Source organism: Opisthocomus hoazin, chromosome 23 (genome assembly GCF_030867145.1).
Source record: "Opisthocomus hoazin isolate bOpiHoa1 chromosome 23, bOpiHoa1.hap1, whole genome shotgun sequence".
NCBI lineage: Eukaryota > Metazoa > Chordata > Aves > Opisthocomiformes > Opisthocomidae > Opisthocomus > Opisthocomus hoazin.
In genome coordinates, this window is record NC_134436.1 from 11,452,069 (window position 1) to 11,466,923 (window position 14,855).

The 14,855-nt window shown below is 42.8% G+C and overlaps 1 protein-coding gene across 1 annotated transcript in view; it reads left to right on the forward strand.

Annotated features, from left to right (window-relative positions):
* The first annotated feature begins 914 nt into the window (after nt 1-914).
* The window catches only part of ATP10B (ATPase phospholipid transporting 10B (putative)), a 54,413-nt gene continuing 40,472 nt past the window's right edge, over nt 915-14,855 (forward strand). The window contains exons 1-4 of the mRNA XM_075442132.1: nt 915-987; nt 1,414-1,707; nt 2,825-3,019; nt 14,346-14,550. Of these exons, the coding sequence (XP_075298247.1) occupies nt 1,433-1,707; nt 2,825-3,019; nt 14,346-14,550 (675 nt within the window). The 5' untranslated portion in view covers nt 915-987; nt 1,414-1,432. The remainder of the gene's footprint in view (nt 988-1,413; nt 1,708-2,824; nt 3,020-14,345; nt 14,551-14,855) is intronic.

The window sequence follows — 14,855 nt, forward strand, 5'->3', positions numbered from 1 at the left end:
GTCTGTGGAGCACAGCACGAGGAGAGGCAAGTTCTGCTAAAACCCCCTTCCACTTGTGTGTTTTTTCGAGCAGCTTAGTGAGTACTCGTGCATAAACGGTGCTTGTTGTCTGCTGAGGAAACAACACGCTTCAGAAGTGTCAGTGAAATTCAGTACAGTATATTTTTCCCCTGCCAAGGCTGAAATATGTACATAATTTTAAATATGATTAAGTTATTTTCCAGAGGAAGTCGCATACTGCGTGCAGTAAAAGGTAGGCTTGTTCAAAGAGGAAGCTGAAGAGCAGAAAGAAACCAGGGGCTCGCTTGTAACAAAGGTATAAACCATGTCAAAGTTTAAATGTATTTGAAGTGTGTTTATTTAGACTTGCACAAACATGCACAGATATTCTCCATCTGCTTCAAATACATCTGCTATTAAAGAATTTTTAAACCAATTTTTCAGTGAATTAATCTAAATGACCATTGCCAAGATTAAATATATTTTTTCCTCAGTATCTCCCGCAGTCTAACTGAGGTGGGTTCGGTTCACACATTTTCTTTAGCGGAACCTTGAAGTTGCACAAGGCCAGGGGCTTTTTTTTGTTTGCTTTTTTGCATTTTGTGCCTCATCGTTGTAAGGCAGCTTGCAGTCCTCGAGCTCCTGCTGCTGGGTTGAGATTTTACGGTGTTTCGATGGAGCGTGATGGCACCCGCACCTGCGCTGCGGGAGCCCGAGCATCCGGCACGCTGGGTCGCAGCTGCGGGGGTGTGAACGAGTCCCAAGACAAGTGTTGGATGATAATAGGATTAGTACTGCGAGGTTTAATTCCTTTATCTCTCCAAGCAATAAAGTATCCGTTGTTTTAGTGCTGGCTGGCATTTTCCATTCAAATCGGTTTTCTGTGGAGACCGGGAGACTGTTACGTGAGAGTAAACGAGATGAAGCTGTTGCTGCAGTTCTTGTTTATCCGAGCTGTGGAGATTCAGCACCTGAACCAGTCCCTTTGTAAGTAAGTGTGAACAGAAAAAGTATTGCAGGTCAGGCACTTGAAGAAAAATGCTGAATAGATTTGGTGGCAATTTATGACTGAGGAAAATGATACAGAATTTGTGATGGAAAAGCCATTGTTCACCTCTGTTAAATTGTCTTTATCTATGTTAGTTCACTGTTACAACACACAGAAAATAGATTTGGGATTTTATTTTTTTTTTCCCCCCAGAGATAGAAATGGATTTTTTCATATCGAAGATTTTGTTGTATCTGTTATTCTGTGCATTCTCTGCAGAAAGTGCTGAGCTCCAAGACTGAACATGCAGTGCACTGAACAGGAATATTGTTTGCTGCTTTAAACCTCCGTTAGCAAGGCAGGAGGGGAATTTTCTATCCGAATGGAATTGGTTTTCAGCCCTTGTCGTGCGTTTTGTCTTTCAGCCTGGCGTCCCTGCTGTGAATGGCTTTGTCGGTGGACTCTGCTTGGTACCGTTGGCGGCGACGAGGAGCTGAAAGTCCCTCCCAGACTCCATCAGTAGCAACACCACTGCTGTTTTCTGTCAGAGACAAACCAAAATTCAACTTCAACGAGTGGAGAATTGTGTTTCCCAACAACGGGAGGCAGCAGAAAGACTGGAAACAAGCTTCTACATTTTATGCTGGAAATGGCATACGGACCACAAAATACACGTGGTTCACTTTTTTGCCCCAAAATCTTTATGAGCAGTTTCACAGGTAAAAAAAAAAAAAAAAAAAATCATTCAACAATATATGAGATTCAAGAACTCTCTCTGAAACAGTGATGTTTGAGGGTGATGGAGAAGGGCTGCCCTTGTAGTTGCCACATTACTAAAATTTGTGATGATTATTTGTAAGTAAATGTCACTCTATTCACACTGAAATGGAAGTTTAAAGCAGGTAAACATCGGGTGTGCTTAAACCGGTGCTGTGGCCAGCTTTCTTGTATGAATGCTGGAACAGTCTATTGTATAAAGGTTTCAGGTTATTATTTAAAAATGTCTCTGGTTTTGTGTTAAATAAACCTCTAATTTTTAAGAGCGTGAAAAGATGTTCAGTGGACATGTTGAGACACCAATGAAATTCTGCAGATTTCAGAGGCTCGTAGATTATTTTAATATGTTTTTAATTGCATGCAAGTGACTTTGTCTACCGACTGGTAAACAGGATATGTGTATATGCACACAGTGTTTTCTATCAAAGATGGCAAGCGCTGGGTCAGGTTTCTTTCTTTCCAAGTGACAGTCTGAAGTTACGTACTCCCCCAGCCTAGTGAATCATGTCAATAAGATGTCCAGGGAAGTATCATTATGACAAAGATAAATGACAGTTGTATATCCATCTCTAGCTTTGAAATTTCCATTCTGTATATTATATTTACACTTGCATAATTTGACCTGCCACGTGTGGAATCCTGCATGGATTCCTGGTGGGGACACATCCATAATTCTGAACATGTGGTGTTTTACACCCATTGTGGTACTTCCGTTTGGGTTTTAAGGTTTTGGGGGCTTTTGTTTGATTTTGAGCTTTTTTTCAAGACTGAGGTAGTGGAGGATCATTAAAGAAGTTTTAGCTTCTAGAGATAAAAAGTGCTTGTAATATGTGGAAAAATGGAGGTAGCTATAATATTATGAAAATGTATCTCACAGGATCTTCTAAAGAAAAACATAAACGTCTCAGTTAAGGAACTGATTAATCCATTCAGAGAGAGGACGAGGAGGGTAGAGGTGTGAAATCATTAACGTTCCTTTGACACAAAATGGGGGAAGTTCATTAATAAAAGGACACGTTCTGATTTCTGACTACTTCTAATTTCTTTTGTACTTTTCAGGCTGGGTAATCTTTATTTTTTCTTTCTGGTGGTTCTGAACTGGCTCCCACAAGTGGAAGTCTTCCACAGACAGATTACTGCCCTGCCTCTGATTGTGATACTGCTTGCCAGTATGATTAAGGATGCTACTGAAGACTATAGAAAATACCGATTTGACAAGATGATAAACTTCTCTAAAACCAGGGTGTATGACAAGTAAGTAAACTAAACCAATTATTTTTCCTTGTGTTTGATGTGGGTGAAACTGCTCATCTGATTTTGCAGTAATTGCCTCACTGACCCTTTGGAGTACAGAAAGTTTGGAAATCTGTTATAAAAGAGTTCTATTCTGCCTTTGAAAATGCCTCATTTATCTCATTTAAGTCATCCTGATATCACTGAAGTTTTGTTTTGTATCACAGCAGTGTGTGCTGATATACAAGTTTTCATTCCAAGTTTCCAAACCAGCTTGCCAACACACACAACATCCTCTCCAGGTGGCAGAAGGATCTGGAGGAAAAATGAAACGTATCCAAGTCTGGAAAGGATTACTGGGGCTCTTTAACACATTGGAGCAGTGTCTTTCAGATGTTTCATGCTAAAATCGTATAAAAATGAATAATCAACTACAATCAAGGTCAAGTATAACCAGGAACTTAAACATTTATAGGACTTCCACTAAACACAGGCGATCAGTGCAGCAGAGTTTCGCTTTGGAGAGGGTACAACACTGCGATGTTTGCTCAGCACTGACTCAGAAGGAAGAAATATTTCCATGTGCAATTCTTATTGCAACATTTTGATTTCATCAGAGTTTCTTGTCCAAGTACTAACTTGACTTGAGACTGCTTAACTTGTCACCACATCATGCAATCGACAGGAGTTTTCATTTGAAAGGAGTTTAATTGCTTGGGTCTCTTCCTTTTTTCACCTCTACTTCAGCCCAGGCCATAGAGAAAAAATTACTACGGTTTGCACACATCTCGTTAGCGCTCTTGGAAATCACCCTCATCTGTGCTGCGTACGTCTGCGTCCGAGACACAAGGGCTGATGGGGAAGCAGAAGGGCAAGGCTGGGAAAGGTTCTGGGTGAGAGAGGGACGCTGCGCATCCAGGAGCGGGCGGTCTCCGGAGGAGCAGGGTCAGGCGGAGGGGCAGTCCAGGTGAGCTGCCCGCCAGTTGCCTGTGCCTGTGTGTCCTCCTCACAGCCACCACATCACAGGCTGGCTTGGTCTGGGGGGACGGGGCTCATTTGTTTCTGTAATCCACATTGTGGGCATGAAACCAAACAGCAGACAGAGGAAGTCAGAGGGAGAAAGACCGTCTGTGCTGAGGCTTATAGCAGTATTATGTTGACTTCCGAGACGCAGAGCTCTGCCCATTACCTTTGAACTTCCTGGCAACTCCCAGGCTCGTACGGCGATTCCGAAAGTCGTGGGGTGAACCGTGTGCGTTCCGAGCTTTGCCGCCGCTCTGCGCTAAAACAAGAGACAGCTGGCGTGAGCAGGTCACCGATGCCAGGGAAGGGCTCCGGAGACGGCCCCCGGGCGTATGCCAACAGGAATAACAACACATTCGGGATGCGTCTGTCTCGGGCGAGGTGGGGCTGACTCAGGGTGAGACCTGTCTCTAGGCAGGTGGAGGCTGGAGAGCAGCGAGAGGCTGCGGACGTCTGGACTCTGCTCTCCGCCACCTGGGAGTTCATCCAGACTGTCGAGCTCTGCTGGCTTTGTCGATACTCGGCTCGAGGCTGCCTCTTGAGAGGAAAGCAAGATGTCAGGCAAAAGTGGTCCAGGCTGCTTCTCTGGAATGATATGGAAAAAATACTTTTTCAAGGAAACCTGCTGCCGGTGTGGGGCTCCGGAGACTGAAATCCAAAATGAAGAGCTGGAGAAGAGAAGAAAAGTAAAGAAAAGAAAGAAGAAAAATGAAACTAAACGAGTGATCGTCTCCAATTTGCCCTTTGGAAGGAAGAAGTGGAAGGAAAATCCAAACAGATACTATGACTCCAATAAAATTAAGACCACAAAATATACCATCTTGACTTTCCTCCCTAAAAATATCTATGAGCAGTTTCACCGCTTTGCCAATATTTATTTTGTGATTATTGCATTGCTGAATTTTGTGCCAGTGGTGAATGCTTTCCAGCCAGAAGTTTCTATGATCCCAATTTGTGTTATAATAGCCATTACAGCCATTAAAGATGCTTGGGAGGACTTTCGTCGGTATAAGTTGGACAAAGAAATCAACCATATGGGATGCTACATTTACAGCAGGTGAGTTTCATACAGCTTTTTTAAAAAAAAAGTGTTAGCTTGATATAATTTTTCAATGGTGAGGCTTTTCATTTAAACAATATTAGTAAATGTCTGCTGGAAAATCACAGTATTTAAGAGGGAAAAGTCACAGTGACAGCATAACATCTGGTATTTCTTCTGATACAGGGAAAGATATTTCTTTTTTTGTTTAAACCTTATGTTCAGACTGGGAGGGAGAGTTTGGGTATCGCGGTATCTGGGTGACTATCAGCTGCTCAGACACAGAGCGCAGTGAAATCAGGTGCTTAAATAGCTAATGGGCACCTGGATTTCTAGGGAATTCTCAAGAGGGCTTAATTCTATCAATATAAGGTAGAGCAGAACAAGATTTGTCATGGGGCCTATTTGCATCCTCGCATGCCAAGAAACCTCTTAAAAATGCAGCCCTTTAAAATACTTTGAATTTTATACTCTAGACTAGCTTTTGGTTGTATTTCTTTTACTAGGTTGTATGTAAAATAAAACTATGTAAAAATGCAGTTTAAAAATGGGAGATGGTAGTATATGCCTCTGTTCAGTCTTCTCTAAATGAATTAACTACTCGTGTCTGTGCTCGCTTCTTCAAAATGTTTCATGACCGCTTGATTTTAGGACTTTCAGAAGTTTGAAAAGTATGTTTTATCGCATCAAAACTGTTCTTTCAGCAAAGCAGAAGATGACTTCTCCCTTCTGAAATATCCCATCTGGGAGTCAGGGGAGCAAAACTTTCCATCTTCCTCGAAATGTTCCTTGTCATCCCTCAAATTAATCAACAGTGCTTTATATAACGTCCGCTTTCACAAGCAAGATCTTGCAGAACTCTGGCTTCTGTCACACCGTGATGCCATTTCTGGTGGCTTCTCCCGCATGCGTTTGTCAGATTTTTGTTGTTGTGCCCTGCTGGTTAAACAGGAAAGCAATGGATTTGCTTCTTCGGGGGCTAAGTTTATCTCCACATATAGAAAAGGACTTGCCAGAAACAAAATGGCACTGCTCTCCTTGCTAGCTTGCTCGAAAAGGCAGGCATTTTACGAGTTTCTAAACGTTGTTCATTTAAGATTTCTTCTCTTTCCCACCAAGAAGACTGACAATAATTGTAGATCTTTGAGTGGGTGTCAAAATTGCCTTTTCTGCCCATCTTTGAGATTGCAATCTAGCTGTATTTTTTAATCTTTTCAATGTTGCATTAATCCGTGAGGCAATGGATTATTTGGTAACGCTTGTTAAAACCAGTATGAAAGAGAATAGGTGGTACAGTAGGTACTAATTAATGGATCTGCACAGGAATCGTATTTCCTCTTTACGTAAAGCAACCATGTTAATTTAGATCTAAAAGCCTTTTGCCATGGGAACATGAGAAGTGATGAATACAATAAAACTTATTTTGTATAAGAGAAAAATGTCCATCATGGCAATACAACATAGATACAGCTCCAGATTCAACACCTAGCCAGGAGTACTTTCTTATGCAGAACCTTGACACGAGCCTCTTAAAATTGGTTATCCCATCCCAGAAAAATAATTTCTATCTGTGAATAAATTTTGTTTGGAATCTTGTCTGTCAGCAAAGTTTCATGGCCCGAAAAGGTGATGTAAGGGAAAGGAAAATGAGGAGGTCTTCAGACTAAAGCATTCATCCTGTCTGGAGAAATCATAGGTAATTACAATTGCCATCAGATCAGTAGCTACAGCTTATTATGTCATGAATAATTTTAATCAGGCTTCTATAGTGCCTTGGGAAGCTGATATTTCTTGTTCTTCTTGCTAGCTGCAAAGTCATAGAAGAGCATGATGTCTTCTAATTTTCTTCCTTATGAATCATCTGCTGTCAGTAATTTTTTAGTATAGGTGAAAGTCTTTTTCAAGACACGGCAGATTTTGTTAATCATGTGGCAGCAAAGAATTCTTTATAATAGAGCAACTGATCTTCTGTCCTAAGGTGAAAAATTACTTAGATTTTAAGAGTTAATCTTGAAGAGTTTATTGCAATTATTTCAGATCTCAGTAACTCTGGTTCATGTTCCACAAGAAATATGACGGCAGAACAATCTTTTCCAAATGCTGAATGTTCTTCAGAACTTTCTTGAAGACCGGGGGGAATGCGGTAACTTGGCTTCTTTCAGCACAGAGCAAGGGAAACTGAATTTAAAGAGGCTGCCCTGTAAACACATTTCTCCTCATTTTCTTTTCACAGAGATCAGCTGGAATGGGTAGTCTAGTCTGCTAGTCAAATAAAGGAAAAGGCACTTCAAGTAGCCTATTTGAAAAATGATTAATTGAGAAAATGGAAGACAATTAAAAGGCATTAAAGTGTCTTGGGGAGACGCAATAACTTAGATCTGGAGTTCGATTGTGGAGATTTTAATTTCTGAACCAAAACTTTTGGACTCATAATAACTGTGTACAAACTGTTGTACTGTCAGAATGAGTTGCATAACACTGAAAGAAGAGAAGAAAAAATTCAGCTGCAGATGGTACAGACCTATATTTAGTTGCCTCATTTCTCCTGATATTCTGTAAAATGTACTTTGTCTGCTTTTAAATTTTCCAATAAAGAGGGCTTCCATTACTACAAAATGTGATTGTCAAAGCATTTTCTATGGTATTATGCTTTATCTCTCTTTTATTGTATTCAGATTCCTCAAGCCGCCTGGTTTCATGCAACCCTAATTAGTTATTCTTCATCTATAACATTTAATTATAATCTTTAAATATGCATGATCTTTATCATGTTCATTTTGGTACACCCAGACTCCTTTCAGTGAAGATCTGTATAGAGATCACTCTTTTCATCTGTGTTAGTCAGTCCCTCCAACCCTACCGTGTTTCCTTTTCTCCGAGCTCTTTCCAGTTTGTCGTTAACTTCCCACAACAGGGGCCAGCACTGGATGTCATATACAAACCTGGGAGCGAATGTCAACCCAACAGTCGCTAAAAGCTATTATTTATTTTTCTTGAAGTTCTATAATGTTCAAGGCACTACTTGATGCGCAGTTAATGTATGGCCTGGATCTGATATACCCCCAAGATGAAGCTATAACGGTCTATAAATACTCCCTAGCATCCAGACAGGTTTTTGCATCAATTCCATACTTCTGTAACATTTGACCTAAATTTTTCTCAGTATCTCAATAGACACTCAGATACAAAGGAAAGGAGTGTGCACGGTTCAAGACGGCACAGCAACGCGCTTGACTGAATGCACGTACATCAGGTAGCAGCAGCCATAAAAGCATTAAGCTTGAGCTGTTCACTTTGCTTAATTTTACGCACGTAAACTCGGGTATCTGAGAGAGTGACTCAGGGACACCTAGTTTCTGTGCTTTGAATCATGCCGTGAAGCTGTTGGACAGCTGGGCAAGTCAACAGGCATCCTACATGAGACAGCCCGATGGCTCTTTTGATAGAAAATTCCTCTGGCTTCTATCCACCAGTAGTACCTTCTCTGAATGGTGCATGGATTTCATCGACTGGAGGTTGAAGGTCTCCTGAAGATCTCCAGCTCTTGCCTGGCTGAAGGAGCATTCCTGAGACAGCCACAAAGTGTGAACTCTGGTCAACTGAAACATGAATTATTTCTTATAAAAGTAGCAAGATGAAGAAGTTCCAGTGACTGCAGGGTTGTTATGTGCTATGATGTTATTGCAACTCACTATCCATCAACGCCTCTCCCTTGCTTCACGTCAGACGTGGCCACATTTCTCTCTGTGGGACTGTCACTGGCAGTGGGCATCCCCTGCTCTGCCATCCATATAACTGTTGTATGCACTTCAGGTACTACAGAATTTTCCTACCTATGGATTCCCGAACTTTAACAGTGGGTTTTACTGAAGACACAAACAGTGCCTCTGTTTGTTCAAGCCGAGACATTCTTCAAACTTCCAGCGAGCTGAGAAAATGGCCTAAACCAACATTACACTCAGGTTTGTTGTGTCACCATGCAGCTGCTTGAAACCAGTGGTACCAAAACTGTGAAGAAATAATTAAAATGTGAATTCATCTTACGGTGAGCATGCGGATCGTGTGGTGAAGAAAGACGTGAAGTGCTGAACTGACTAAATGCAAAAGAAAGATGTCAAGTTTTCGACACTCAGCTGGCGCAGGCAGCAGCACTTGAGAGTCAAAGAGCAGCGAGCCAGCAGTTCTCGTCAGTCGGTGTGTATTGCTGCAGCGAGGGTCCTTGGTCTCTGTGGAAGAAAATCCATAAATACATTACTAATGCTATCGCCAGTTTGTGTATTGCTTTCTCAGAACTTTCTTCAAGATGTATTACCTGCCACGGCATTTAAAGCTGCTTCACAGAAAAGGTGCAGTGGTTTAGCAGACAGCACCAGAAGCTAAGAACTACAGATAAAGGGCAAATAAATGAGAATCTATGGTTTTGGCTCAGAGACCTGCAGAGTCATGACCTCATGGCACTAGGTTCCATCCTAACTGTCTGACTTTTTGAAATGCCGTTAAAACCTGGAGAGAAGCAGGTTTCCACTGTGTGACCTCAAGAGCTCTACGTGGTCATGAAAGGAGACGACTAGCAAAAACTCGGATCTAGGCTGCAGCTGCCAGAAACTTGGTCAGTTAATGGGAGTCCTTAGAAGGTGATGCTACTGATTAGTGGTCATGAAGTAGCTGATCTTGGAGTTACCTATTCGTCCCAGCTGGTGCCAGGCAGAAACGTGGTAATAGCATTTTGTTCAAGGCAGTGTTTAAGAAAAAAAGACTTATTTTCCTAAATGCAATAATCCATAACCTACAAAAATGTACCCAGTAAAGTCTAAGCAGATGTGTTCTCAAAATACTTCATACTTCTATTTTATTTCTTTATTTGGTACAGGTTATTATAAAATTGAGACAGAGATTAAAAAAGGCAAGTTGAAAGAAATCCAAAAGCTTGTATATGGACATAAATATGTTTATAAAGTTCTGATACTTCAAGTCCGCATAACCTTGAAATGATTACAGAAGTTAAATATAGGCATCTTGTACCATAGAGAGAAGAACTTCCTTGTCAGGATACTATAGACAGCTTCAGCACACGGAAAGAGAGGATCTGTTACTAGCATAGAGGAATCTGGAATGCCAGAACAGTACCGTTAAAGATGTATTTTATTTGACTTTAGAAAAATTTCATTCCCGTTATCTTTCCAAGATGCTTTGGGACAGCAATCCTAAAGCCTTCCCAGATGCGGAGGGCGGCTGGGCCGCGGGGAGGGGCTGCAGCTGCTTGCTGGTCACTGCCCCGGCCGCTGCTGGATGGCGTTGGGAAGCCGCTGGGCTGAGGGCCACGGCGCGAGGACAGCCTGGCAGCGCCTGCAGCAGCGAGGTGGCGGAAGCCAGCGGTGAGCTGGCACGGATGCTCTCCTGCCCAGATAATTTCTCACTCAAGAGCAGTGTCAGCTGAGTTGTGCTGTACTCTGGCCGATGGGCAGGTTTCAGAATCGGTTCCTTTCCAGCCTAGTGCCCTCCTCAAGTCCAAACTCTACTCCTTTGTTGTCGGTTTTTTCAAAGTTTTATAGCAGTATCTCCTAACCATGAGGCCATGGCCGGGAAGTGGTCCTTGAAAAGGTTTTGTGAAGTTTTGACGTGTAAAATCTGGTGTAAGCTTTGATAGCAGAAGAATGTGTGGGATTTCTGTTTGCAAAAATAGACTGTAAAGGGTTAGTAGCTCTGTGATTCTACCCGTTGTCTGTGTAGAACTGAGAATCTCAAAACGTGAGCATCTTTTATAAAGCAGGTGGTGCTTGAGGGGGGCTATTTTCAAATATAATCTTCTAGCAAATTTACATACCATAAAGTGCAAGCATTGGGTTTTGCCTGTTCGTGACACTGATGACATTTTTTTTTTTTCTAAGTGTTCTAACCTAGTGGCAATTTAGGGGATGAAAAGTTAGAGCAAAGAATGTCTTTACTTCAAGGTGGAAAGTTCCTGAGATGGAGCTTGCAGTAATTCAAGGAAATAAGACTCACTGAACTAATTGGTTGATGTGATGCGTCTAGGTGATAAAGATTTCTGAAGATCGTTCTCTAAGACAATCTAGGACTTACAGACGTGCTGTGACGTGCACATGAAAAATGACTCTCATTTAATCTCCTCTAGGGAGCAGAACAATAATTTTTATTTGCTCCCGTTCACCAGTCATTTTGACCCAGTTTTTGTTTGAAGTTTGTCTCTACTGAGCCCAAGAACGTGCAATGAGAAATTGTTGACAGAAAGTCAATAATTTATTCTCGTTCCCTCACAATCTCCAGTCGCATTGATCCTTTCTCCCCAAAAGTGACTTTATAAAGTCTGTGTAGTTCAGGCCTTCTGGTCAGATATGATGAGTCCAATGACAAATTCTGGCAGACTTCACTTCGACTGTTGAAGGCTGACTGCCCATTTCGGTCTGCACTGTGATCTGATGGGCATCATCACGCTACCCGTTACCCCAGGACAGCAAGGGAGCAATTTTTAAGTGTGCTGTTGATAAATTGTCTGGAAGAGGAGAGAAGGAGCTGAGAAGCTTCCATCTTGGAACGTGTCTGTGATGTGCCCCAGCCCTGATGCCATGTGCTAGAAGAATCAGAGTTCAGCTTTCCACCTACTGGAAACCACCACATCGTGTTTATTTTACTGGATAAATGTGTTTGCCCTTTTTATCTGTTTCTCGCCAGACCATCTCAGATTTATGAAGCTCCTCTGTTTGTTTAGCAACCGGAGCTTGTGCTATGAACTTTAATCACTGAACAGAGAATGGGCAGTGTTCCCAGTTAGTAGAATTGCTAGAAGGAAACTACTTGATTTGAAAAATCTTGTTAGGCAACTGGGCCGGTGCTGCCGTGGGGTGCACCAGGTTCATTCTGAAGTGCTTTTCTTCCTGTTATCCACTGGTAATTCTCTAGAAAGTTGTAGAAAACCTTTGTACTGTAGGAAATTGTTAATCTTATAGCTCCAGCTGAGTAGTTCTTTCAGGAAAAGAAAATGCGTTTCCTTCCCAAAGCCATTGCCCGTTGGGAGAGAGGAACAGTCTGTTCACCTGCACGCAGGTCCGGGATACGGGCAATTCCTGAGCTCTGCTCCCTCTGCTAAACAACACTTCTCCTCCTATCTGAAAGAGGTCATTTGGCTTTTCTGACTCACCGTCTCCTCTGTAATTAGGGAATGGGCAGAACCTGAAGCTTTATGTGTAATGTATGTTTCATAGGGAATTATTGAAAAAAATACTACTAATCTATGGTTTCTGTGGATTATTTTTGCTAGCCCGGTTGCTTAAGTTTGATGTGAAACACATCCTGCTGGGCAAGGCCCTGCTATAGCGTATTGTGAGGAGAAAAAAATCAGAAGTGTGTTCCATAAACTTCAGAACTGTGCAAGAGTTGACGTAGAGTGAGGTAGGATTGCCCAGCAGAAGTCACAGCAAACATCGTGTGCAAACTGTACATGGCATCCGAATGGCTAGGCCAGCAAGACGAGCCATCTGCTTGCTCTAATCTGCTTCTGTAAGCTCATGTTTATGTTTTAAACAAACAAATTAAGAAGTTCTACTCGGAAAGCATTTGACATGGGAAGGATTCAGAGTTACGTAGTTGTTCTGCTATACCACCATTAGTTATCTAATTTGTAGAGCAATAAATACTTAACATGCACCTGCTTAAATACTTTTTAAATAGGAATTGATACGGATTTTTTTCAAACGCACAGAAACTTAAGATCTGCTCACAACAAACCTCTGCTCTTCAGCGTGGTCTTTTATGTCTGTTGTTGAGCAAAAGAAAAGAGGACATGCAGATACAAAGAGTCAGATAAAAAAAGAAGGAAGAATGAAAAATTAATGTGGGAAGGAAAAATTATTGCTACGACACCATTATTAAGTAAGCGCCTCACACCTAGCATTAAAGGGTTTTAAACAGCTACAGTCTGGGTGCTCCCTTTTTGAAGAAGGAGTGGATACCACAGGGAAACGCACCGAATTGACGTGTGTGCCTAACCTTTGCGGGAAGCTGTTATTCCACGTTGTCTTACAGATAAGGCTGCCAGCCCAGGGCAAAGGTTTGCCTGCCAGCCCCGCGGCCGGCTCGCCCGCGCGGGAGGGCAGGGGAGCGGGCGGGTGGGAAGCAGCCTCCGGCCTGACCCGGGGTCAAGGCTCGGCTGCGTGCTCTGAGCCGTAGCAAACCACTTTATCTGCTGTGTCGCTGCTCCCCTGCTCATGACACAAACACTTTGCTGAAAGACAGTTTTCTTCAGGCAATAGATGAGGACGATTGAAAACTTAGGCAAAAATGAGACTCTGAGTCATTACAGAAGGCCTTTTACTGCCTATCTGGTAAAGTATCATCGAGCATTTTCCCCCTTACAGAGCAAGACACAAGATGATTCAACTATTGATGTTGAAAATATAATTTCGTCTCAAAGAGTTAGAAGAGCCAGGCCATTGTTGCCCATGCAGTTGCCCCATTAACTAATATGAAATCTTATTTTGTGGTTTTCAGCTTGCTTAGATGATTAAGAGCAGTTGTAGGAGCAATTATTGAAAAGGTAATATCAAAGAAAGTTTGCCGTTTTCTGAACCATTAAGAACCAGTTTGTTGATGAAATAGAAATTTTTTTCCTTGAACCCCAAGGCTCTTTTTCCTTTCCCCCTTTTTTTTTAATTTAGAAGCTCTTTGTTACTTAACTTTCCCATTAAACTTAGACTCTAGGTGCATTTCTTTGCTTAATATTGAGGGGTCCTTTGTCTGCTGTTCTACCTCTTGTCGTTGTTTCTGTGGGCTAAGCTCGAGATTTGTAGCTACCTTTTGAGAGTTACAGAGCAGAGAGACCTGAAGCGGGTGTAGCTGAGAGAGCAGTTTGTTTCTTCCAGGATCTGTATGTTGTTGTTGGAAAGCATCTGAGAAATAGTCACATAGTCAAAAACAGTGAATATGGTGAAATGTCTGAATTTCTTGAATCAGATACTTTAAAATACCTGTGTTGGTCAGAACAACTTTCTGTCTTTTTCTGTGGAGAGTATAGGGCTAATGCTAGAATGAAGAACAGCTTTTGTTGTATTCTCTTTTTATTCCTTGTAAAGATTTTATTTGAACGTGATGAAGGATGAAGTGATGCTATGACAGCGTCTAAACTATCAATTTCCAGCCGTTGTGCTGTCTTTTAAAAGAAATACAGCTATGTGCCACCACGCCCTGTTCCCCTTTCCTGAAGCCCCGCTGACCGGGAGCCCTGCCTTCCCAATGTCACTACTCACCCGTCACCTGTTTTCGACGTAACAGGGAAGAACACGCTTACGTTGAGAGATGCTGGAAAGACGTCCGCGTGGGGGACTTTGTGCGTCTGCGGTGCAACGAGACCATCCCAGCCGACATCCTGCTGCTCCATTCCTCCGACCAGAGCGGGACCTGCCACCTGGAGACTGCCAACCTCGACGGCGAGACCAACCTGAAGCAGCGACGAGTCGTGCTGGGCTTCTCCAGCCAGGTGAGTCTGCTGGAGACGCGGCGCCGGGTCGCTCTGCGCCCGCTCGAGCATCAGCGCCAGCCACGAAGGGCACGGTTGCGGCGCGCTGGCTGCACTGGCACAGCCACCCAAGCGTTCCGCTGCGGGAGCCAGCCCCCAGTGCGGAGAGCAGCCGTTCGTCCCAAGAGATTGGTGTGGTTCAGGCATGGGGATGGCTGCGTAAAAAGGCAGATTAGCTCAGACAGGGGTTGTTTGCAGCAAACGGCATCAGCAGATGCTTCGCCGCAGCACGCGAGCGTGTGAGCCACCCGCTCCCCCCAGCAAAG